Source organism: Anser anser, assembly GCF_964211835.1.
Source record: "Anser anser genome assembly, chromosome: 11".
Lineage (NCBI taxonomy): Eukaryota > Metazoa > Chordata > Aves > Anseriformes > Anatidae > Anser > Anser anser.
In genome coordinates this window covers 7668793-7694966 of record NC_139732.1, presented here as the reverse complement: position 1 = coordinate 7694966, position 26174 = coordinate 7668793, and the positions used below count along the sequence as shown (strand labels likewise).

General features: G+C 37.8%; 1 protein-coding gene across 5 annotated transcripts in view; it reads left to right on the top strand.

Moving 5' to 3' along the window:
• Positions 1-26174, top strand: part of TOX3 (TOX high mobility group box family member 3) — a 77501-nt gene that overhangs the window by 39130 nt on the left and 12197 nt on the right. For 2 of the 5 annotated variants that reach the window (XM_083794838.1, XM_083794842.1), the window contains exons 2-3: positions 12741-12806; positions 16728-16982. In XM_083794838.1, the coding sequence (XP_083650964.1) occupies positions 12741-12806; positions 16728-16982 (321 nt within the window). Of the gene's footprint in view, positions 1-10611; positions 11492-12740; positions 12807-16727; positions 16983-26174 lie in introns of those variants that run through there. The other 3 variants (XM_083794840.1, XM_083794839.1, XM_083794841.1) reach the window with 3 other exon arrangements.

Sequence of the window (26174 nt, the reverse complement as noted above, 5' to 3'; positions counted from 1 at the left end):
TGATTTTAAATTACACTAAGAAATATTCAACTTTTTTCACATCTTTAGTGTGAATAGCATAAGACACTGAAATGTCTCAGTCCGCTAAACTAGGAGAATATTTTCAGAGCATGAGTTGTGAGCTGTGGAACAACTCCGCAGAGGCAATGCCACTGCGATCTGGTGTCTCTTATACTTCAAGAAAAGAAACTCAAAAATGTACATGTAGTGAAGTTCAGATTTGCTTATATCAAGACATGAAGAGAAGCACTTGACTGTTCAGGAGAGCTTTTATTACCATTTTTGGTCTTATATTAAAAACCAATGTTTTTTCTCTGGCATCTGAGAATTATGAGGCCAAATTACATTCTCAGATGCCTGGTGTGCTATTTAATATGCTCTTTAATGCTAATTAGTGGTTAGCATTCTGAAATACTGGAGCTGAATATCACCTGAAAACTCGCAAGGCCTGGCTTTTGTGTGGTGCAGCATACTCCTGGCCTGTGCGGGTGAGGCCATCAGTCAGGATGCATTTTACATAAAATTATAAACAGAATCACCTGATTTTTCTTAACTGGCATTGACCTGTATAATATACACTGTTAATATTTCAACGTTAGGAATTTTCATGTTCATTTGGTTGTTTGTTTGTTCTTTATTATTACCTGAAGTGGAGGCTTTGAGGGAAACTGGAATCCTTTCACAAGTCATAAATGGAGTTTGCCGTGTACCCTTTGTGTGTCCTCATCTCTCAGCAGAACCTCAGGGTCTGCAATCAATATCAGAAGTAATTTCTGTGCCCACTTATAAGAAGAAATACAGTGACCCAATTAAGTGAAGAAAATGCTAGACTTTAGTAGTGGATGAAAATGCAATTAAAGTAGGTTACTCACCTACAAAATAAGTTTCTGCTGCCCAAAACATTGCCTTTAGGATGGAATGGAACAGTGGGAAGCTAAAGATAGATAAATTAAGCCTGATTAGTCTCAGTGGCATAAATTAAGAATACAAGCTAGCATGAGGGATTATTCCACTCTTCAATTTAATTCTCCTCTACTGTTATTGCAGAGCATTGCATCCAATTCAATCTTGCATGTTTAAATAAAGTTAGTTGTTGCTGAAGACTCTCCAGAGGCCTCCCTGCTGTGGGATTTGTAATCCAGCCCCAACTAAAAGCAGTGGAGAGATCTACCAGGTTTAAGGTTGATGTAAGATGAAGAAACAGGAGCAAGTGATGTTATATGCGTGTTTCAAACATGCACCCATATCTATATTATATCGACACATAATTTTTGCAAAACTGGAAAACCTCTTTACCTGAGCAAAATTCCTGAATCTTTTGCCTGGCAGTCAGTTTCTTTTACAGTCACTTCATGCTTTCTCTTGTGAGATTATCATAGGAAATCCCTGGGCCTCATCTGTGCTTTCCTGTTTGTTCCACATAGAGGGGCACCGCTTATTGCATGCTGCAGCTTAGAGGGGTGACACACCCACTAGCCTTAACACTGCTTGGCCTGGGTATTGCAAGCAGCCGAGTTATCACTGAGCAGAGCTTCATGAGAGATGACAACCTGGTGTTTCCCAGGTCTGCCTGGTAAATGGAACAGGCTTTATGTACTTATTTTATTATATATACTTTTTTGCTGTTGTTGCTTCTTCTTATTCCTATATCTACTTGTGAGATGATTCTTAATTTATGAGGCCTACAAAACAGGGATAATCACTTTTTCAGAGTTTGGAAAACATTTGCCACGTAAAGCATGCTTTGGAAATCAGTAATAAATAATCAAGTGAGAAATCTCCCTTAGGAAACTTATGAAGGGACAAAGAAACCAAGTGTAAAATTCCCTTGCTGCCACCAACCCCATCTTGGCTGAGGGTAACAACCACTGGAACAATTGGTTGGAACCACTGGTGTGTTTCTGGGTGGCTTTTCTCCAGTTCTCATTCAGAGAATGAGAGCAGAGTTGCATTCTTCAGGCTGTCTTTGCAATAGATGGTATTGCTTTGTACAGTCTTGCATATAATGAGTAGAATTAATACTTTCAAAAATTCTTCTTTTTTTGTGTGTGTGTGTGCTGTTTGATTTTAGTTATATTTTCTAAAGTGGAAAGTGTTTAATCTCAGAAAAAAAAGCTTGAACCAGGGGTATCAACATGGCTGCAAGTTGAGATATTTATGAATTCATGCATGTACCGACTTTATCCTGAAAGTGTCTTGACTAATCCTCCATTATGATTATTATAAAATGTCTGCATCTGCTTCACCCTTTATCAATTTTATATCTAAAACCTGATATAATTTGCTAGTGTAGTAGAGCTGAATCACAGTCTAGAATAGAATTTATGATTTTTGCTGGAGTGAGTGAAATTTGATATAAGATTCAAAGAAAAGCTACTTATAGCCCAATTGCAGTATAATCACATCACTTTAAATTTCGTGTGAGAAAATGTTACAGTAATCTTGAATATAGTGATATAAAACTATTTCTTAGGATTCTAAGAATAAAATGCTGTCATTATGTTAAGAAATGCTTAGATTCAATGCTTAGACAGCTTATATGAAATAAATACGGGAGTAGACATGATTAACACATTGGCTGTATGAACTTAATGCCTGAAAGAGGAAGGTGAAACAGAAATGTTCCTATGGCAAAACCAGTTTTGTATTTGTGCATTCTCCATCCCCTCTCCCCCTATAGAAGTATCCCTTACAGCAGTTAAACTCAAGCTGTTGGTTACAAAAAGGGACTCAAACACTGGTGTAGCATGGTCTCATATCCCTGCTGGGGGGAGTTAAAAGAAGGACCGTTAATGTTGCGCTTGGTGTATTGGGACAGGAGGAGGATGTGGCTGCTCCCCCTTCAGAACCTCATTGACTTTCAGTCCCCAGTGTGCCAGTGGGCTCCTGTCCCTTAGCAGGACACAAGGTACGGGCCTCTAGCCATGAACCAGGAGCCAGCACCAGTGCTGCTATTGCAGTCCTGCAGCACGTGGGAAGGTAGTCTGGTGGGACAGTCCCAAAATCAGGTTCACAGCTTTCATTTGGGTCTTCCTGGCAAGCTATTTTGTCCACGTGTACATGTTTGAGGCCATTCTGAGAGGCTGTTGATCTCCTTCTGTTTGGTAAATGTCATGGAATATAGAGACATTTTCCCTGTCTCACAGGGCCGTGGAAAGGGAGCAATTGTGCTTTAATCTTGCTGTGGTTCTTTAGAGCAGTTGTGGAAAAAGTGTAATTCATCTTCCTTCTAGCCTCTGATGTTATCAGAAATGAGATCTTATGTATAACGTGAGCTGTTTAGGTAATTGTAACTCATAAAATACATACATTGACTAGATGCTCTGAAACTGCATGTTTGATGAGACCTTTTTCATTTGAAATTTAAATTGCTACAAAGTTGTAAAAAAGAAAAAAAATATTACACATATATATGTACAAGCAAGAGACGTATCTCTATAAGTAAGTTCTTTTTGCATTTTAGCAATATATTCCTTCCACGGCATTTGCATCTACTCTGGTTTATTTCAGTAACATGTATGCGATCACGAAAATAGTTTCATAGCTTATCACCACAAACAACTCTAGGTTAAAAAGCAAAGAAAGAAATTAATATAGCTTTTAGCAAATACTTAAAATTACATTTGCCTCTCCTTGCCTTTGTTACTGGTTGTAGTTATCTTAACATTCGGTCTTTTGTATTTTTGACCTTCAGGCAACAACAGGGTATGGTGATAGTGATTGCACATCAGAACTCTTTGAAGTAACATCTGTAGATCTTGTGGAGCGCTTTTTTTTTTTTTTTTCCATGAAAATTAGTGGGTTGGTCTAAACTTGATATTTTTATTAGCCTTCTACAGAGGAAAAATAGTCTTAATATATGTAGGTGTTTACAGAGAGATACTCAGAATCCACGTATGATTCTCAGTTTTACTTTCTTTGAAGCCAAGGTGAGTGGAATGGAAAATACATCCTTGTCTACAACTTGCTAACATGGTAAATTGGAACTCTTTGAACATGTGACAGCAAAGCATTTGGTATGTTTGTCTTGGAGAGAAATGTCAAGATTCAAACTAATTTTGTAACACCTTAATCTTGTATGAATATTAGGGCCAGTACTGCACTTTAGACCACCTTTTAGTATTTATGCATTTAAATGTGGAATAAGTAGCATTAAGAGTCTGGAATATATTGAATTGCCCTGACTGTCAGTCAACAGAATAATAATATCGTGTATATTCATACAAAGTTATTTCTTGCATATAAAAACTTTTATAGACTGTATCCTTCTTAAGAGATCTGAAAATGTCTAACATGAGACCATTAAATATTCCTTTCATTACTGTTTCTAAGATTGCACAGTATCACACTTGGCAAAATATCATTCAGTTATGCTTTTGGCCATGGAATTCACTGAAGGAATTCATATTAAAGAGTTGGGCTGGAATTAGAGAGATTAAGTCAGTGCTTTTTATTGTTATTGTTGAAGTTTTTATTTGTTGGCTGAAAGCTTTTAAAGTAATTTCAAATATTTTCATTCTAATTGCTTTCCTAAAACTTTTAAATCTGTAATATTTGCAAACTGTGTGTGATGGAGATTTGAGGATATATGAATAAAATATAAATGTCTGTTTTCTTTAGGATCTTGCTCAAGTATTTCATCCCACTGATTTTTTTTGTCTGTAAGCAAACAGTATAAGTGTGTGTATACATACATATGTTTATGTGTAAAGACACATATATAAAAATTAGTGTGGTGGATGTTTAAGACTCAAATCAAATTTGAATGGTCTCCTGAATTAAAGGTTTTTAAGAATTAAATATCAGAAGACTGTCAAATATATGATAGTACAAACACTTATATAGAGATTCAATAATTAATGAACCACTAATGAGATTATTCATTTGCCCAAAATTCAACATTGGAGATGTGATTGCAAAACTGGGTACTTAAAAGTATTCATTCTAACATTTTGTGTTCCTGTCTGTTGTTGGTTGCTCATCAGCAATGTGTTCTTAAGCAAACAAAGCTTCTGGAAACACTGTAGGAACTCCTTTTGTTTTCAGTGGGACCTGCATTTCCTCATAATTATTAAGCAGCTGATTAAAGGTTAGGAACCTGATGTGGTGTTTTAGGAAATCTTTAGGTGTAGGAAAATGATAGAAATATCTGTAGTGTAGTAAGTTCTGGTGGGCGAAGTCACTAAACCTAACACTTCCCAGGTAGTTTTTCACACATGCACCAGGATCTTTCCTAGAAAATTTATAGCAGAACGTAGCAGGAAATGAGCCTACTTCCAGAAGGTACTTCTGGAAATCTTCTGAAAAAGTCTGGAAATGAGCAGAATGTAGTAAGCTGATTTTTGTTGTGCTATTTTACAGTAATCACGGATCATAATTTTGCTGTAAGAATATGAATGGAAAGGCTCAAGTATGAACGTGGCATATTAACAAGTGGCCCACTACATCATGAAATTCATCAGAAAGTGTAGTTTTTATGTATTGTCTCTGTGCATATATAAATACCCTATGCACACACATCTATTGGCTTGTTCTTTAATGTAGTTGTGGTACCTCATCTACTTCGGCATTTGGTCAAAGGCTGACCCAGATGCAAGGCCTTTTGGCTGCATCTGGCCATTTCCTTTCAACTCGGTGAATCAATGCTTAACCTCCAGTGCTGACAACTCCAGTAGCTACTTGTTGTCTGTGGTAAATAATACTTTTTGTAATTGGCAGAGAGTGGTGTTTCTTCAAAAACATTAGAATTGTGCCAGAGAAGTTCAGATATTTTTAGGAGTAGGCTATGTAGCATTAAAATTGAGGATACCGTTTTGCATCCCTTCTGAGGTAAAATTAGTTCTTATCTATTTACAAGGTTTTAAATTTCATGTTTTAAGAGATGCTTCATTCATTTATGAGTATAAATCCCTAACAGATTTAGTGATGTTACATCTGTGAGCCAGCCTTATAGTTTCTAGTAGCAAAAATAAAATAGAGTACTTGTATTTTATAAAATAATATGAATGCCACCTACTGTTTCTGAAGTATTGAAACTGTCATGAAGGACTTGCTCTTCCATAAAAGAACACTCTGCTCCTGCTATGAACACATCATAGTTAAAAGTAAAGCCGCTACAGAGATTAGCTGGAAATCTATCCAGAATAGAAATGTTATTTTTACTTTCACTAAGAAAATAAATTGTGTTTCCTGAGGACAAAAACCAATATTTGATGTAATGCATCTGATGAAACACTTGTTTGTAGATCCTGATAGCTGATGATTTAACACCCCCCCCCCCCCCAAGAAAAAAAAAAAAAGCTTCCTCCCACTCCATCTACTTCTGTTGCCAGAATAATTTTAGTGTATATTGTTTTGTGTGGAGTAATCAGGCTGAAGTAGCATTAGTCCAGCTTCTCATCTTTTAATTACAGACAGTTTATTGTCTATGCTGTCCCACTTTCTGCATGGTTCCCCACCAGTCAGCTAGACTTAGCAATCTCCATTAATTTAATTTGGCATTTCATTCAATCAGACGGGCTGTGAACATGATGATTTTTTTTTTTAAATAACACAATGCTCATTCTTAATTGATGTCCTTATCAGGCATTGTATTTGCCAGAGCTGTAATTATTGGTCAGGCAGCAAAATCAAATCTGCCCAAATGCAGTGAGGATGTTCTCTGGTGAAATTATTAAGATACAGTACTTAGACCTGCAAAGTAATTTAGTTTTGGTCTGTAATTACATCTTTTGGGATCGTTATCTTTCTTTTCACTCATAAGGATAGTGTAACCTCTGAGGAATTAATTTGCCACATCCGAAGATAGAACTGAGATTCTTGCCATAATATATGTTTGTGCAAGTAGATATTATTCTATATAAAATATATGAACATGTTCACACCATAAAAGAATGATTTGTATTAATGGCTGTATTTTAAAAAAAAATGTCTTCTAATCTTATTGCAAAACTGCTGGAAATGTGATCAGTTGAGGCTGCTGTTTTCCATAAGCAATAAATTGACGTTAGAAATGATAGAATTCGGGTGTGCAACTATCTAAAATACATATGCAAATGGATATGTAGTGCTGTGACATAACTAATTTAGCACTAGTTCTTCAAGCAGGAGTTGAACATCAAGCCACTGAGAATTTTTGTCTGAAGATACTATCCTGAGAAACTTTAAAATGTGTGTTTTGACTAAACATTAACTAATAATTATGTAAGGATTCTTAGAGTCATGGTAGCCAAGTCCGGGTTCTGGTTTGAAGTAAGGGTTGGGATAAGGCTTTCTTTAAAAAACAAAACAAACAACAAAAAAAATAACAAAACCAAAAACTACAGGGGGAGGAGGGGGAATCTGTAATCATTTATAATGAATCTTTTACCTATTCTCAGATTTATGATTTGTAATCTTTGAGTACAGAATTACAATCATTCTGTTTAATCTCAATATTTTATAAATCTCCTGGTATGTTCTCAGAAGAAGACAAAATGTGTTTCATTTGTGTGCTCTGTAAATATTTTGTTTGAATTTTTTCTTTTTTTTTTCATTTGGAACATTTATTCGTGTTCCATGGTTTTGCTTTTATTCTGTGCTGGAACAATAACCCATCCAATGGTTTCTATTTGGCTGCATTATTAAAATAACTAGCATTATTATGAAAGGAGTTATTTAGAAAATGTATTATAGTTGCCCAATTAATCTAATTTTACTGTGAAGCATAAAATAGCAGTTTTATAAAAATTCTTGTTTGTTCCATTGAGATGCTCTGATAGAAGTTTGGGCTCCTGTATGTTTTAGGTTCCTTAGGTATTTCTCTATTTGCCTTGTTTTGCTAATGAATAGTGGTGCTCTAATGTTTTTCAAATTAGAGTAGCATCACAATTGGGTTGACTTAAAGACAGAAATGTACAAAGCTTAAATAAATAATACTGATTAAATATTGTAAGTAAAATAATCCCTCCATTAAAATTAGTGGCAAAATTCCCATTAACTTTTATAGGTTCATAATGTTATTCTGTGTTTCCATAACATCTTCAGAATTGGTTATTAGCTTTAGTCTTTATACTTTTGTTTATTATGTTTTTGTGGTGTAAACTTCTCTTGCCTATTTCTTGCTGTGGCTTTTGACTCATCAAAGTTGCAAAAGGACAAGAACTCGAATAGTAGCTTCTATTTAACCTTTGGGATTTGTCGGAAGATATTGTTTGGTAGTCATTAAGTGTCCACAGAGTCTGAATTCCTGATCTGTATCTCCAACTGCCAAGGCTTTTTTAATGAAGCCCACCATCAGGTTTCTTTCTTAAAACATTGGTTCCTTGATTCATGTGAATTCATTAGTCTAAGAGCTTTCATAACCAAACAATTTTTATGCTCTGGTAGCTACAGAGGGTAGGTTGGAAACCCAAGTAGCATTCTGCTCTGATTAAACATGCTTAATTCCTTGATTCACAGACAGGAGTCATAATGTCTGGCCTATGTTTGGTCAAAGAAAATGTGCAGTTTGCAGAAGTGGGGCAGTGATGTGCTTTTTAAAGCTTGGCCAGGAGTTGTTTTGGTCTTCATTTGGGCATGTGATAGAATAGAGGGCATGAATTCTCTCTTGGCATTACAAATACAGACCCTTCCTACAAAAGAGGTCTAGATGTTGGACTTTGGTTTGGGTAGTCAAAGCTAAGAGAAGAGCTTCAACAAGCGATTTTAGAATCAATCAGCTTCCTTGACGTTCTTTATACAAGGAGTTAGTAAGCAAACACGTGGTCTCTCCTAACAGCCTTCTTGTTAGTGCTTACGGATTTCAGCAGAGCCAGTTCAAGGGCCTTTCAAAGAGTATAGGACTGAACTGTCATACTTCTAGTCCAACAATTTTCACAAACAACAAAAGCTGTGAATCAGAACAAGTTCAGAAGAGGATTCATTTGTTTGCAGTCTATTTTGTGCAATCAGCACGTGTGTATGGTTTGCATTGATTTGCTGCAGCAGAAAGTTATGGTACTCAGGCTTAATATGTTTATTGAAATTTAAGATGGAGTTTGTTGAATTCCTAGAAACAAAGGAAATTAGTAGTAGTGTGCTTAGCATGTCATTTGGTTGATGTTGCTGATATTGCTTGAAAGGTCAGAGCTACTTTTGTATAAATGGGTTGATGGTATATGTTGCCAAAGGAAGATGAAAAAAAAATCTGCTTTTGTAGTTACAGACCTGGGGTGCGCTAGGATCTTTAGATGCAAAAGTTTATGCAAAACCTTGCTCATAGCTATGGCTAACTCATTTGCAAACCATCACAAAGCCAGCATGAAATTAAAAGATATCTGGACTAGGTACTGCATCTTAATCTTGTTCTGTCCCAAGGAAACATAAGAGATGGGACCCCACAGGACTGTACCTGGGCAGACCTAATTGGGGGATCTAGCCTTTAATTTGGATGCCCGCTGTCAAGTGTTGGAATGCTCTGTCATGTTTATGAGGGGTCTGGGCAAGGGATCCTTCAGAAAATACATGGAGAAAAGTGTTGATTGTAACAAGAGTCATTTCACAGAAAACATCTTTCCCAAATTATTTTACTAAAATAGACAAGAACCCCTTGTTCTATTTAGAATGATTTATAACTGTTCCCAGCTGATCACAAAGTGTTTCTAAATTAAAAGCCATTAATTATAGCCTTATATAGATACAAAGATATGCAAGGGGTGCTTTGTAATTCCAGCTCCGCACTTCAGGTGAGAGCTTTTTAAATTACTTGGACCATTGGAGCCACCTGCTTGACTAAATGCTGAGGGCCCTGTGTTTCAGTACTCATCAGTGCATTGCAGTGTTAACATTGTTACTGATTTTTCTCATTTCTCCAGGGCAAATACTAATTAATGGATACAATTCACAGCTGATTAGCTGTAGTTTCTTCAGTAATTACATTCGCAGACTAACTGTTCAGAAGAGGATTTCTAACCCAGTTCTTATTTCACTCTAAGCTTAATTTGTTTTTTGAATTGTTTAGGTCCTTAAGATAATAACCATTTTATTTTCTTTTGTTGTTATAGGTACCATTAGATAATAAGGAAGTTTAATCTTAGCAATACTCACTGATAATTATTGTGTGCCTTAAATGGATTTCTAATTCAGAAAGGAAAAATAAATTTCAGTGATATTAGTTAGGACCCACACTAACAAAAGCTTAAATGTGCCAGGTTCTGACATCAGTACATGAGTCATATACAATAGAGTCCTAAATATTTTACCCCAATAACAGAGTGAATCTAAGGCCATACAGTTGCAACTTCTAGCTATGACATTCCTCATTATGTCATTTGCCTCCACAGCCTTAATAAAATGGAAAAGTATGCTGTCACAAGGAAAAAATGGTTGGCATTCAAACCAGCAGCAGTTGTGATGTGAGGAACACATGTAGATCAAAACAATATAGAAGTTTACCCTCTGAGGTAAAAAATAAAAAATAAAAAAAAATCAGCTGCATTCCCATTTTGAGGTTCTGGAGCCCCTAAGACTCTAAGCTCATGAAAATAGGATTGGGTTTGTTCCAACTTATCCTATTTATCCAGTATTAGAGCTAGTTGTTAGTGCATGTTGTGCCTTTGCATTTAGGTATTATTTGAAAAACTTTATATATATTTAATATATATATTTCTGGTTACTGTAGAAAGAACAGCTCTACTGGCACCATTGGTGTTCCTTCATGTAAATCCTTCTTAGTTTGCCACTGGCCAACATGAAAAAAGTCTATCCTGTTGACCTCCGTGTTGAGATGAAGTAGTATATCTTTGTGCCCCAAATCCACGCACACACATCCTTCTGTGCCAAGACAGTAACTTCAATGTGCAATTTCATTTTTTTTTAAATTCTCCCCAAAATGGGTGACATCTGGACTTTTAAAGGTGGATGACGTTATTTCAGTAGCTGAGGATAACAGTTTAAATAATTATGAGGCAGTGTACTTATCATTTTAGGGCCTCTGTTGCTTTAATGCATGATACAGGTTGAAAGAATCAGCATTTTAAGTATATATGAAGTGTGGAATTTGATACAACTTGATCTCTTCTGTTTTGTTATCAGGACTCAAAGACAGTATATTCACAAGAGACATGAGGCTCCAGTTCTTTGTGTCCATGTTCCATTTTTCATCCTCTGTCGTTACAGTTTCCTCAACTTCTCTTTTTTCATTCATTTGACTTTTGGTCTTATTTTGTGAAATGGATTTTGGAGTTTTCAGGGAAAGAACCTCTCTTGAAAGGATCACTCTTTGGCCCCCCACTGCTCCAGGATGCTGCAGGAACTGGAGAGAGTCACGGTCTGAAACATTTCCCTGCTAAAAACAGTCAGGCACCAGGCACTGCAAGAGCAAATTGAGCTGGAGCAAAGTGGTTTTCCTTTCAGGACAGGCTCACCTGCTCTGGGAGCACAACAGGGTTTCTTGCTTGGGAAGAAAAACAATCTCTGCAAGTGTATGGTTACCAATCATCAAGTGCTTGTTGCAGAGTTTCTGCTGCTGCTGGTACTGTTTGCTGTTGTACTTTGTTGTTGTTTTTGTTTGGTTTGGGTGGGGGGAGTTGTGATTTTTTGTGGTTGGTATTGTTTTCTCTGGCAAGGTCTGGCAAGATAAAACCTCTGAAAAAGTTTGTTTTACAGAAATAAAAAATGGGAGCTTAGGGAAGAATGCTTAGTGTGGTTCAGCAGCAGTAAAACACGGTAGGGTGTTGTAGCGGCAGCACTTTGCTCTCATTTGATGCTCTTGCAATGTGCACTGTGCCTGATACTAGAAATCTGAAAATGCAAAAAATTTTAATTTAGTGTCTTATATGGTAGCTGCATGACATGCATGGGGTCTGTTCCTTGAAGCAAAGACTCTAGGCACCTGCCTGCCTTTGGAAGTGCTGTTTAAGGGAATAAGGCATGCTAACTGCCAGTTAACCAAATGCTGATAATCTCTTCCTTTCTGTGCTCAGTCTGTAGAAGAAAAAGTACTTATCTACGTCCACAAATGTTCATACTTGGGTGTTTGGAGGAAATGACTTAATGGCATCTGTGAGGATCCTTTCTGATCACTCGTTTGGGAGAGGAGTTGCACCCCAGCAGGAGCAAGCGATCACCCAGCCCGGGTAGATCTCGGAGTCTCCGTGTGATGCCGTTCCTCTGATGTGAAAAATCCTCAGCAAAGTCTTCTGGCCTTAAAGATCAGTGGGGGTGGGAGCTCAGCTGGAATGAAGGATAGACAAAGGGGGATTGCTTGGCTTTTTAATTTTGCGGAAAGAATGGGATTTTAAAAGCAGTGCTGCAGATGCTCTTTCTTCTCCTTCTTACCTTCATCTCTTTTAAGCCAGCTCTGCTTGGAACAGTAATACAAAAGCTACTTCTAGCTACAGCTGTCCTCAAGATCAAGATCATCTGCAGAAATATAATTATGTGTGTCAGGAGAAGTGTAGCAGATTCGAAATGCCTTTTCTGGGGAATAGTCTATTTGTAATGGGCACTTAATTTCCAAAGACGTCCCTAGGCCTGTGGGATGGCTTTGTGACACAGAAAGTTGAAAAGGTACGCTTGGAGATCGTCCATGTGCAGACCTGGGGATGCAGAAGATGTAATAATAATAATAATGTTAAATAATAATGTTCTGACTTCAAAGAACACCTGCAAAATCATATCTTATCTGTTTTGCTTTTCTTAAACTTTTCTGTGGTGGTGATGGGGTAAAGAAAAGTTTATTGTGGCATGCATTAAAATCCAAATATTTATTTTTCTTTCAGTTTGGAAACAATAACAACTACATGAACATGGCAGAGGCAAATAATGCATTTCTTGCTGCAAATGAGGTAGATATTTTTCTTTTTTTATCTATGCTCATATTCTGCTGTTTGCTTTGATAATTTAACAGACTTTGAATGGATGAAGAGTGAAGTACTGAATTTCTGTGTGTTTTATGGAGCACAAAATAAAGACTTTAATGAGAAAGAAAATAACCTGACAGCTCTCCATTACTAGTCAATTTAGCTGTCCATAAGGCTGTTACTTACATAGCATGTCAATAGAAACAAATCTGCTTTATGTATGAAAAAAAATCATAAACAGAAGGAAACAAATAAAAGGCACAGTAGGTGTACATTTTCAAAACAAGCTTAGTAATATTCAATAGCAGCTAATGTGCTAATTTCTGTTATAGATACAAATATTTTGATTTGGGTTCTTAATGCTCATATAAGTTAGAAAAACAAAACCAATTTTGTTGCCTGAAGCATGCTGGGTGAGGGAAACATCTGATCGGGATTAAGAGCAAACCTGGGGGTTGGGCTGGTGGAGGCTGGCTGGGCTGTAGAGGTGATGGATTTGAGCACTGGCTTTGAGAAAGGAAACAGGAGAAAGGTACGGCAGCTGCAATCTGTGTATTTGTTGTTACAGTGGTGCCTCCTTCCAGCCAGTTAATAGACTATCAACATGCTAATATTGACCCCAGCTCCAGTTAGAAACACCTTTTGCTTGTCACTAAAAATCAACAGCTTTTATTCCAAAGGGAGTGGGAAGGATGGAAAATGCATGATGCACTGCCTTGCAGCGTGTGTGGCAATATAAAGAAAAAGAACTCAATATTTATATCAGGTGTATGCCATAAATGATCTTCCAGACATAAGAAAAGGTTAAAACCTGGGCAGCCTTGACTTTACATGTTGTAAGTGGTGATTCAGTCAGAGGTATTCTTATGCACTTTTAAAAAAATGATCTTGGAGAAAATAAGTAGAAAGGTGTAACAATAAATACGAAGGTTAGAGTTAGGAGTCATATTTTATGAATCATTTATACAATGGTCACCATCTCTTTTTACCCAGCAAGACTGCTTAGATAAGGGAATATTGTTTGGCACTAGCTCCAGTGTTATTTGTGATAATGAACACAAACCCCATCTGTAATGACAACATGATGTTTCTTTCTGTAGAATTTCTTTCCTACATTTGAATCAAACATTGATGAAAGCTCTGCTGCCAGCAGCTGTTCAGAGACAATTTAATTCCAGCTGTGATAATTCACCGTGTCAGACATTGGCTGTTATATGTTGATACAACAGTTCTCCAGATTTGCATTTTTATCAAAAGGAACAAATGTTTTGAACATTTCAGTACAGATGGCATTTAACTGTGTACACAGTTTTTTTTAAACATGTAAAATATAAATATTTGAAAAGTTAATAACTTGAAAAAATATATGATTGGTAAGATAAATCCCACAAATGTTAGAACATCTCTTGGTCATAACAGCACCTTTCTGCAATCCCAAATTGCATACTATTCAGACCATTTCTGCAGGCTGAATAGCCCAGTGATTTGGATTTAAGACTACTTCACTAAGGGGCTTGCTTTCTTCTTAGATTACATCTATTTCATCTTCATTCTTAGGTCCTTGATATGTTTTTAAAAAAGACATATACATGCTTGGAAAAGTTATATTGTAAGAATTAAATGCACATTTTAAAAATGTTATGTTATACGTTGATTTGCTCTCCCGTTTGTAGTAAGCTGTGACTACTAAGATGAGTGGGGCTTCTCTAAATAAAATATTGTATTATTGTGTAACTGTGTTATATATTTATACAGATGTCCTAGATTTATTGTTAGATGAGGAAAGAATATCCAATTCTTTTAATTACTACTATCCTATAAACACAAGTAAAGAGAGGTTCAAGCGCACTGTAATAATACTGATTTCACTGACCCCCTTTGCTTGAACAAGGAATAGAAATATCATTAAGTGTTACTGCTTGCATTAAAGCATGAACCTAACTTTGCAATTACTGCATTACAATGTATTTAATTATAGTGTTTTTACATTAACACGAATGTAGCTTTCCTGCTAGGATTTTGGGCACGATCACTGCTGAGCTAGAAGCCCATTTTATTCCTGTAAATAATGCCTTAAGAGTGTAATCCTAGAGCACATTCAGGCTAAGAAGCCACACATTTGCTTTATGTTCTCTGTCTCTATGTCATGATTACCACGACCCATTTTAAAGCACCTTAAATATTTATTGAAATAATATTTCAAGTGTTAATTACAGTGGTAATGAAAACAGCCAAATGCCACATATCAAGAATGAGTGTTTATCCGTATTGTTAATGTGATATGTTAGATTTCATTAAGCAGTAATGGGGTAGCAAATGAGTCACAAATTACAGTTGCATCTGTTAGTAGACCACATTAGTGCCAAAATAACTGCAAATGCAGCCATAGGGTTATGTTCATTAGCCAACCACTTCTCATGGCCAATCCATCCTTTGTGTTTGTGAACTAAGGGATACACAGGAATCAAAATTTACACCTTTTGTGATATAACAGAGGAGAAGTCAAACGTCTCCCTGTCGCCAGCCCAGCTTTCAGGTCCAGAATTAAGTTACAGTATTGCACCTCGAGTCTCGGCAGACTGACAGTAGTGCAGACTGCAGCAGTCTGGGACCTCATCATTTCTGGTGTGAGACCAATAATGACAGCTGACAGGTTCTATATGCAAGCAAAGGTTTTACTTGTGTTTCAGTTTCCATCTTTTCTCAAGCGGTTATTAATTTATATCATCATTAATGGTTTGAAGGATGACAATTTGCAGCAGTTAATGAGATCTTTCACTGAACATATCATTTTTAAATTAACTGGCATTAAGTCACTCTTTCAAACAATGTAAATAATACATAAAACAATTTCCCCTGCTCTCAACTAGGATCCTGAACTAATGCAAACAAACAAATCCCAGAGCAGTGTTGCATGTCCAGAACAAGACAGAGTGCCTATTTTGGGACTGCCAACTGCCCGACTTGATCAAGACCATCCTGCTTTGGGTACATTTAAAATGGCCTAATTTCAAGCACTGGATTTCTATTATTAAGTAGCAGTGGACCCGAAATACTATATGAAAGTTAATTTGACTCACAAGAAATTTGAATCAACACAGCTCATTTGTTTCCCAAATAAATGTCGGCAGTGTTGAAGCCAGATACAGACTCTACTTGAATAAAGATCTTCTCTGACAGACACGTGCACACGTACAAACACGCACAGACCCTGAAGATAACTGGCAGTAAACATTTTGCTCAAGGCATCTTAACAGGTGTTTAGTTCGTAACAAACCTACTGTTCAAACAAAGCTGGCTGGCTTTAAAAAGCACGGGAAGCTGCTGTAATCACCCACACTCCTTTGTACGTTTCTCTCCTCCAAATTATAACGCCGATATAGAAGGATGCATTGTACTTTGGGGATGGAAAAGAAAAGAAATAAAGACCGGAATTAAAATATTTCATGTTTACTAGTGGATAAAAAGGAAACAAAAGATGTGAAATGGTCAGTGCTGAATTAATGTTGTGTGTGTGCTACAAAATTGTCAGTTTTTTATGAACCATGAGAGTAGTATAAGCTGTTTGTGCTATTTTACTAACATATCAATAAAGTGGTAATTTGTTATACAGCCAAATCCAATGTAGCTGATATTCAGACTAACAACAAAGACAGATGTTGCTAATTAAGTACGCATTAAAAAACTGTTAATACTGATACTCCATTAAAGCCATATGATAATGAGACTTAAATCTTTAATCAGTATGTATCAGTATACAAACTACTTTAGTATATGAAACTTTTTTTTTTTTAAACATATAGAGTTTGCATTTGAGAACAAAGCAAGATTTGGATGGCAGGTCCAAAGATGGCTTTGGAGAACAGTGTGCCCTAACGTGGTGCATCTTGTCCTGTCCTTTTTTAGCAGACGTTCCACACACCGAGCCTTGGGGATGAGGAGTTTGAAATCCCACCCATTACGCCCCCCCCGGAATCGGACCCTGCACTGGGGATGGCAGATATACTGCTGCCCTTTCAGGGCCTTGGCGACCAGCTGCCTGCACAAGGAAATGAATTTACACCTCAGTTTCCCCCACAGAGCTTGGATCTTCCCTCTATTACGATATCCCGAAATCTTGTGGAGCAAGACGGTGTCATCCACAACAATGGATTGCATATGGTAGGTCCAGTTCTTTTTGTGTTTCGGTTGCAAAATCTTGTTTGTCAAAGCATAGTAACATAGATTTGTGTCGTGTATCAGTTTTAATTGACTTCTCCAAAGATGTGTGCCATTTCTTGGTATTGTGGTCCAACCAAGCATTTGCCAATGTTCTGCATTATGTGCAGCCATATTCTGTATGAGTGATGACACATGTTGTCAGTGTTGCACAGCAAACAATGATATGTTATTATTTAGTTCCCTAAGGCAGTTGGCAAATGTTTAAGGGTTTAATATTGGTGGATTCAGGAAGATAAACATGGTTGTTAACGTACAGTGCAATGCTATACCGTGTGTAAACAGGTCTCTTGTAAAGAAGCAGTCAGGCTTTATAAACATAGAATTTTAATTTTGGGAACAGGGTTGGAAGCCCATGTCCATTGGCATCATGTGAATCCCAACTGCTGCTAGATTTCAAGAATTTGTTGTACGGTTGATAATTGGCAGCATGAGTTGAAGCACCATAGTGTTGGCCAGGGTGAACTACAGCATTTAGAAGGAATTGTTTGACCACATTTCAAATGTAGGACCCACGCTTGACAGCCTGCAGGATATTCTGAAAGCACAGTATTGAAAGTAGTTCAGAAAGGGATCCAGACACCTTATACAGGCAGTAATATACATATATATTTCTGTTTTCTGTATACCCCATGGGCTAGATCTTTATAATAATTATTATTTTTAACTACTAACAGAGTAGTAGGGATGCATTAACTGGACATGTACTCAGAAATACAGGGCCATAAAAAGACTTGTCCAGTGCTACTGTTGACCTGAGACTGTGGCAGGTTGAGCCTCATTTCTGTGTTCCTGTGACATTTTGGAGCCCTCCAGAAAGGGGAGGAATGATCTGGCTGTGGGGAAGGGCTGAGTGATGGGGCTACTAGGCCAATTTCAGTGATAGTTCCTGGTAATTAGAACACTAAAAACCAAGGCTGTATTAAGTTATCTCCAGAATCTGTTCATACTGTGTGGCTGCGATCGTGGTGGGAGAGTATATGGGGCAGTTTCCACTTTCTTGGTGCTTCCCCTTTTTTTTTTCTTGGTGATTCCCCTTTCAGCTTTGGAGGGTCTCCCCACCTTTGGAGAGTCTTCTTTTGTGAGTTTCTCTAAGCTTCGGGCAGTAACATTCCTACTCCTAGACATGAGACGTAGCTGTGAGTCAGTTTATCATACTTAGCATTTTAAACTCAATGGTTGCCATTAGAATTAGTTTCTGTATTGCATATTAAAGCCAGAGTGAATGTTTAGCTTCAACAGTTACTTTATATCAGCTCTAGTTATTCTGATCAGCTGTTTCATAGACCTTTTGCTAAACTTGTTGAAGTGAAAATACAAATTTACTGCTGGACTATAATAAAGGTCACTATGTTATTATAATTTCATGTACTTTTTTTTTCCTTTTTATTATTCTGGTGAGTGACAATTAATTAAAGAATTACAAATCAACACACAGTAAATTTCTCAGGAATTTTCCAGGCTTCTGGCTTCATTTAAAAGTTTAATGTTTCCTTTGAGGTAATGAAGAGTAGTTAGCCCTAATACAGAAATAAGCACAAACTGCTCACTCTTTAGGAGGTACAGAGCTCAGTAACTGCACAGGCACAAAGCAGGGACTGCCTGAAACAGGCCTCGAAGGATATGATACTTCTTTTCAGATCTCATTATGCATGGGCTTTTTTATGCCCTGGCCATGTTGGGTGACATACTGAGTGCCAAACACAGAAAAAAATTAATAAAACTTTAGAGTTGGGAATGTTATGCCTGAAAACTAAAGCAGTGGAGTGCGTGTGCGCTGAATGCAAAGAAACTTGTTCAGGAATATGTAATAAATACCATAAGCTGGATCAGTCTTGTGTTACATGTGAGAGAGTCCCCCCAGTGTTACCAAGTGGTTTGTAACCTGACCTTGATTTGCCTTATCATTTTGCATATTTTCACTGAATGCCATTCTTCCATTAAGTCAAGGTTTACATTGACTGCAACGGTAAGAATTTCTTCCCATATCGGTCAAAGGGGGAAGATCTAGAGAAGCTCCTGCCTTCATATCCCAATAATCCAGTGATATTTTTGAGGGTGACTGGCACTTCAAAGCTGTGGTTTTGGGACTTGTGTGCAGTTTTGTCACAGAGAATTGATGAGGAATGGGGGGATATGATACAGAGGAGCCATGCGGGGAGGTTCATGTGTCAGACACTTCCTGACAACTGCTAGATTTGTTTTGTACTGTGAGATGGAGTGACCCCTACCACTGCATTTTAGTCAGTGATCTTTTTCTCCTCTGCTCATAAATGCTGGGTGACATCAGGAATTTTAAAAATACTAACGCAGGGTCCTTGCATAGGTTTCCCCTGAACTCACATAATGCTCCTTAGTTCTCAAATTTTCCAGCCATTAATCTGTATTTTAAAAATAGAAAATGAAAACAGTACATCATATTTTAGGTGAAAAATGTGCACTTTATTAAACTGGTAAATATTTATTAATAATATTAGAATTCATCTTTAAATTAGACATTTCATGAATTACCTTGCCTTGGAGCCATAAAAACTTTATTGCAGCAATAAAAAAAATGTAAAGGAGGCATTTTGACTATGAAATTTCATTTCATGGTCAATTGAATTTACTATATCTGAAAGAACTAAAGATGGGGCTGTAAAATAATTATGATGTTCGTATACACTTATAGAACAATGTTCTTATCCAGCGATACTAGGATAGTCTTATTTAAAGGCTGCATTAATAATGTATTGCTAATCACTAAAGCTTCTTTAGCTGAATACAAACTTAATTTTTTTTTTTTAAATATGAACTGCATTGAGTTTATTGGTTATCTTGTGAAGCATTAGAGAGCTTTACTGTAAGCCATATTCAATTTAGATAAATGTAGTCCTACCCTGTTGTAAAGTCCAGTAGAAGAATTTCACCTTGAAGAAATGTCATGAGATTTTAAATCACAAATGTTGAAAAAATAAAATGGGCTCGGACAGAATTATGATTAATACTGTGTGTCTTTGGCTTTTTGCTATGTACTACCTGACATGTTCACCTATAAACTTGAATGCAGAATCACCAGAGGCATGGTTAAAAATAGGTTATGTCAAGGTTTTCCTATGTCTCCCTTAGGGTATGGAGTTGGCTAGCTACTTCATAATACTTCTGCAACTATCTCACATATTTCCCATAGGAAGACAGACAAAAAAAATCTTTTTAACATATTCTTTGTGCATTGTTATATTGAAAAATTCATTCACAGTGCAAGGAAGATATTTATTCACTGTATAAATGTGGCCTAGCAATTATTAAAAGCTTGTATTGATGAGTTAACAATTGCTCATACTATTAGGAACAAGGCAGTTCTGGACACAGAGGAGCTGGATCCAGGCACACTGAATTATACTGTGGAAGGAGTGACAATTTGTCACAATGCTGATTAACTTCATTATTATTGGCAACAAACACAACACATTTATCTTACTTAACAGCATTTTTTTACGTTTAAAAACAGACAACAGCAAGAAAAAAAAGGTGGAAAATGAAGGAAGGTAGATTAGTTTTCACATTTTAATAACATACAAAAAAATCCTTATATTAAAAAAAAATCACTGAAAAGTGAAGTGCTGATGTATGTTTGACTCCAAAGAACATACAGATTTAAATGATGCAAATATTATTCTTATAAATGCTTGAATATAAGTAAATAGAAATCAACAGGAATATCCTCATTAAAAATCAACCCCCAGTATTTTATATTAATGCTCTGTTTTCTGTTGAGCTGACCATAGAAAAATTATTTTAATCTGCAAACTGTGGCAATTCTGTAAAACTACAACTTGTGCTCCTGAGGGTTCCTTTTTTTAACACCTCTCTATAATCTGCCCAGCCTGCTGAGTAGCATTGACATCAGTAGTACATCAATTTCAGAAAGTGGATTATTTTTACTAGACAGCTATTGTGACATATTGGGTCAGTCATAAATGAAAGATATTCATGCAAGCATGCAATACTTGTAATGAAGTCTCACTCTGACCTTCTGTATGATTGATTCTGTAATTTAGTTTTCTCAGGCAGTGCCTGAAATGAAATGAAATCATGTTGAACAAGTTTTGAATACCCACAGTGCACCAGGAGAAGAAAAATCTGCAGCCCCAGAGGCTTGAGAGAGAGCAGCTGAACGATTTATCTCCATGCTATTATAGCCTTTGCCAGCATTCAACATTTCTTTTTTTTTTTTTTTCTTATTTGGCTTAAGTACTTAATTCTGCAGGTAGCTGTAAATGGGAAAATAAAATGCTGTTCAGATTTAAAATGACAGGACAGGAGTATGTGCAGGGGACTGATAAAATATCTTGAATAGAACTGACCTTTCATGTAGCTGAAAGTTACTGGGGGATTCATCCTCATAATTACCATATAGATTATTTTTATTTCTTTCCTGCAATGAAACATTTCAGAGAGCAGTAGTGCTGATTGAATGAAAATTGAACTTGTTAACATTCTTTTCAGCTTAGCCTGTTGTACATAACAGAAGGTTAGCTTTGATGAATTTCAAAATTCTCTTTCTGGTATCTAAGAAACAGACAGTAAAATAATTGTCTCTTTTCAGTCTGATTTTTCTCTTTTATTCAAAAAAGTACAGATGTTACAAAAACAGACTGATAATTTTACATGTATTGCTCCCTATATTCTTTATGCTGCTGGAGAAAATGTGTTTCCTATTCGATGAAGATTTGAGCCTGTTTATATTTTATAATTGTTGCAGTGCTTTCAGTGCATTCAGGATTCTGCACAGATAAGGCTAATTCATAGTGGAATAAGCTCATCTTTAATTACATTACTACTTAAGAGTGGCGCTGTGCTCAAACTAAAGGCATGGTGGTGGCTATTGCTTTTATTTCAAGAAGACTTTTTAAGTAAACAGCACAATGATGTGGCTTTAAAGATCCAAGTTGCAAATTTCAGCTTATTAAAGGCTGCAGAAAACAGAAATATTACTAATGTTTCAAAATAGTGGTACCTTTTATGTAAAGGTTGAAATCTTAGAGAGTTTATTCTCAGATTATTAATTTAACTTTTCAAGGGACAGATTAACAGAAGATTAAAAATTGCTTTCAAGGTAATTATTTCACTACTCACCTGCACGGCTTTAATTTATATGTTTAATTTTCCTTTTACAAAGAAACTACTTTGTAAATCTCTCTTCTAATATCCAGTCTGTAATCTTATATTTAGAGAGAATGCAGTAGGTTTTCAATTAATATAACATTATAACAACATTGTTTAATGTGTTGCAGATGAAGCAGTTGTTTCATGGGTCATTAATGTGTTTAAGGCCTGGAACGGTCTTTTAAAACAAGCGCTTGTTATTGTTATGAAAGTGTTTATTGTCATCTGTAATCCAAAACATACAACTAATTCTGGGAGGTTAAAATTATTCATTTATAGGAATAGCAGCTATTCTTACTAGGGATTATCTTCACAGTTTTCTTACCTGTATTTGTCCTTTGAGGAAGGTGGGCTACTGAACTCAAGTTCCAGATTAACATCATAAATCTGGTTTGCATTGGACATTGTGGCTGTTTCTAATAATTTGTGGTACCAGGAAAAAATAATCTCAAAACTAAGGAATCACAACTTAAATGATGTTCTCATGGCTCAGATAGGTGACATTTGGTCATATACAGAATCTTTCAAACGGTGGCTCACGCTTCATGAAATTAGGCTGTTAGGGCTCATTTGCGATTTTGTAGCTCCGGTGCCTGTTACCAGGCAGGAAGTGTGTCCCTCTGTCTTCTGCCTGCAGATTTGGGCTATGGGCATCACTGATGAGCTTTCAAGTCTTTACAGAGATTTTTACTATATATATATATTTTTTAATTTGTATATGGTTAAATATTCTGCGTCTAATGACATAGCTGTGCATTTTTAGTCACCACTCAGAGAGCATGTATGCCCACTTCACAGGGCCCCGGGGGAGGTGGACGATGGGCTGCAGCCCCGCAGGCCATAGGCAGCAGTTGTTTCTGTACAGAAACTGCTACAACTTCCACGGGAGATGAAGACAGCGCAGCCTAATGATATACTGAATAATAGAGTTTTTAATAGTGTGTAGATTCTTATGTCCTCAGTGACATTGTAATGCTTAGAGTAGATAATATAGTCACTTTTCTGTGAGACGTGCTCTTTCCTCCTTTCTCATCGATACGGAGACAATAGGCCATCTGTTAATGAGCTGCTATGGTTGGAGAAGGAAACGGATTCTCGTGTTCTTTTCAAAAGTTGGTAATTCAAAGCAGAACAAAATCCTTAACCGAATTTTTATTCGTCGCCTGATGGTCGGTGTAAACTATTTCCTGTCTGAGCAACCACGAGAAGGGACCTGTCTGTAGGAAACAGCGGCAGCCGTTCCCAAAGACACCTGTCTGAATAGCAGGTACTGCGGGTGCTGGGGGGAAAAATAGTGGAAGCAGGTTATTAACCTACCCAGCTATGAGGGACTTCCACGTGGAAAAAGAAAAATACACGAAGAGTCTGGGAAAAGAAGACTATGCCTGCGTGATATTCATAATGCCTACATCAGGATCCATTAACTCCACAAGATACTGGGAGGTGCCAAATGAAGGCGCGGAAAGTGCTGCATCCACCAGGAAGCTGTCAGGAATCGGCAATACGCCTAAGAAGTAAGCTCAGAGGGAGTGTGGACATACCTGACCGTGGGCACCAGCTGTGTCTTAAGCCTGGGCCATGGCTTTGAACTCTTCTGCCTCCTGAGTTTCAAGTCAGGTGTGAGCAAACCCTGACCTGCTGCTTGCTGAAGTCAGCCGGATGAGGCAGGTGCTGGTGCTGGTCTGCTGCATGTGTTGTACCTGGACAAAGGCTGCATTGGGTCCAGCCTCCCTCATTCTTGGGTCAGTTGAAAACTGCCTTTGCAATTCCTCCTGTTCTCTATTGTTACCAGCCACATTTCCTCATGGACAGCTTACCCAATACTCAGCTTTCACCTCCAGTTCTCAAGCTATAAAGAAATATGGAGTCTTTGTAGAGTTTTAGATTATATTCTATGTTGCCAGGTAGCTGGAAAAAAAAGGGGGGTGGGAAAGCTTGGTTCTGATAATATGGAAGATAATGAGACCTACTTTTCTGATTTGCTTAAAAAAAAACAAACGGAAGACAACAAAAATCCCAAAGACAAAAGCACAACACATCAGTACCAGCACTTGTGGCAGTGTTAAACAAATGCCACCTAACACCTGAGTGTCGTTTGTCCCTCCCTGCCCCCCCCGCCACATTTCTCGCACAATTTATGTTACCTTTGGTAATGTTTGTCGGTTGTCATGCTTCCTTGCAGTCTCTCCCCATGATGCTTTCTGCATAATAAGGACCTTTGAAGTCTGCCTTTGATTTGGTAACTGAAGCACCTGGAGTTGCAGAGGTTGTAACAAAACTGCTAACAGCACTTATCTGACATTGCAGGACTTCATTTCAACTCTCCAGTGTTTGTTTGCAATGTGCCTTCGCTGTTTGCATACAGCAGACCTAAGCTTGTACTGCTAATTTGGATAGAAGCTCCTCGTGCCAGCAGACTGATCAGATCAGAGCCCAGATCTGTGATCTGAGTAATGCGCCTTGTGATCATGCTGTTGGATCCCGTGTCCAAAAGGAGTGTGATTCAGAATGGCTTAAAGTATGGTAGGCAGCCGGGGAGGGCGGGGAATGAGCAGGGTACCTGCTTTTAAAAGTGTCTGCGAAGTGGTGTAAAACTTGAACTATAAATAGGTTGTGAATGAGGTGATGCTAAAGCATCAGTAGTGGCTGCTGTGGGTGGCTTCAGCAAGCCCAGGGTGCCATCCATCTGCAAGAGCAGAGGCCCTTCCAGAACAGGAAGGCTCAACATGCAGCAGAGACAACCAAGAAGCATTGCCCCTTCAGCCCACTTTGGGGACTGTAAGAGGAATGTTTCGGGTCATCTTTCAGACAGATGTGGTTTAGCAGGAAAGTAGATTGATGAGAACGACGCTCCCAAACCACAAGAGCTGTGCCAGGCTGGCTGGGTGACCTGCTTGAGCATTATGAGGAAAGTCTCTTATCGCTTGCTTTGGCTGTGTGATTTTGCCCAGCTGTGAGCATTTAGTGATTCCTCACCATGTAATGCAGCATTATGTTAGAGATACGTGAGCCTGTTGTGAACAAGCTGGTACCGGTGGGGGCACAGAGCAGCGGGGCAGGGGGAGCCAGAGCTGGGGCTCAGGGCCGTCTCGGTGTGGCAGTTGCCTAGGCTGCTTGGCTCCATCTCTTGGCACCAGCCGCATCTCTGAGGTGGTGCTGCACCACCTGGCATAGGTGTGCTCCTCCTGCCTGCTCCCCGAATGTCATTCCGTAAAAGGAATCATTTTAATTTGTCATTTGGTGGTCTCAGCATTGTAACCACCCGACGTCACTGGTCAGGCTGTCCGCTGAGAAAGAAGTTCTGTGCTACCCAGGGGTAGAACGAACACCAGCCACAAGAGGGGTCACTGACCTGAAAGAAAAGCATGGGGGAAAAAAAAGAAAATCAAGGGACAGTAGATGAGAAAGATTCAAAGAAAACGTGGTAAATTAGTTTGGAGGTGGTAGCCATAGAAGAAAATCATATAGCAAGAGATTTATTTCTAGGCAGAGGAATTTCTACAGACATCTGAGACTGACGGAAAAAAAGGAGATAGTTGCTCAGTTTTGAGGAATGAATCAGTGGGCCCTAATGTTATTTTTTTTTTTTTCCTTTGTGCCTCTTCTCTGGGTTATGTGCTCTTTCTGTGTGAACAGAAAACAGTAATTTCTGATGTATTGGGACTGGGGGAGCGCACAGACCAGGAGATTGCATGCTCTTGATGTCTTTCAGGCAGCAGAATGTGCGTAAGCCTCCCGTCACCAACCAATCTTTCAGATCTATCTGCAGACATCATTTTTTTTCTCTGACATGTACTGTTTGTTGTTGTAGCCTTTATTTGGGAATTAAATTAGGTAAGGTTTACTTTACTACAGAGACACAAAGGAAAGCCTAGGAGTGTTCTCATTGCTAGAAAAAAGAAGCTGCTGCTTGTAGTGGATCTCCTGATAACTGTAGTTTGACAGATCATCACCGATCACAGTATCTGAAGGGGGGAGAGGAAGGAC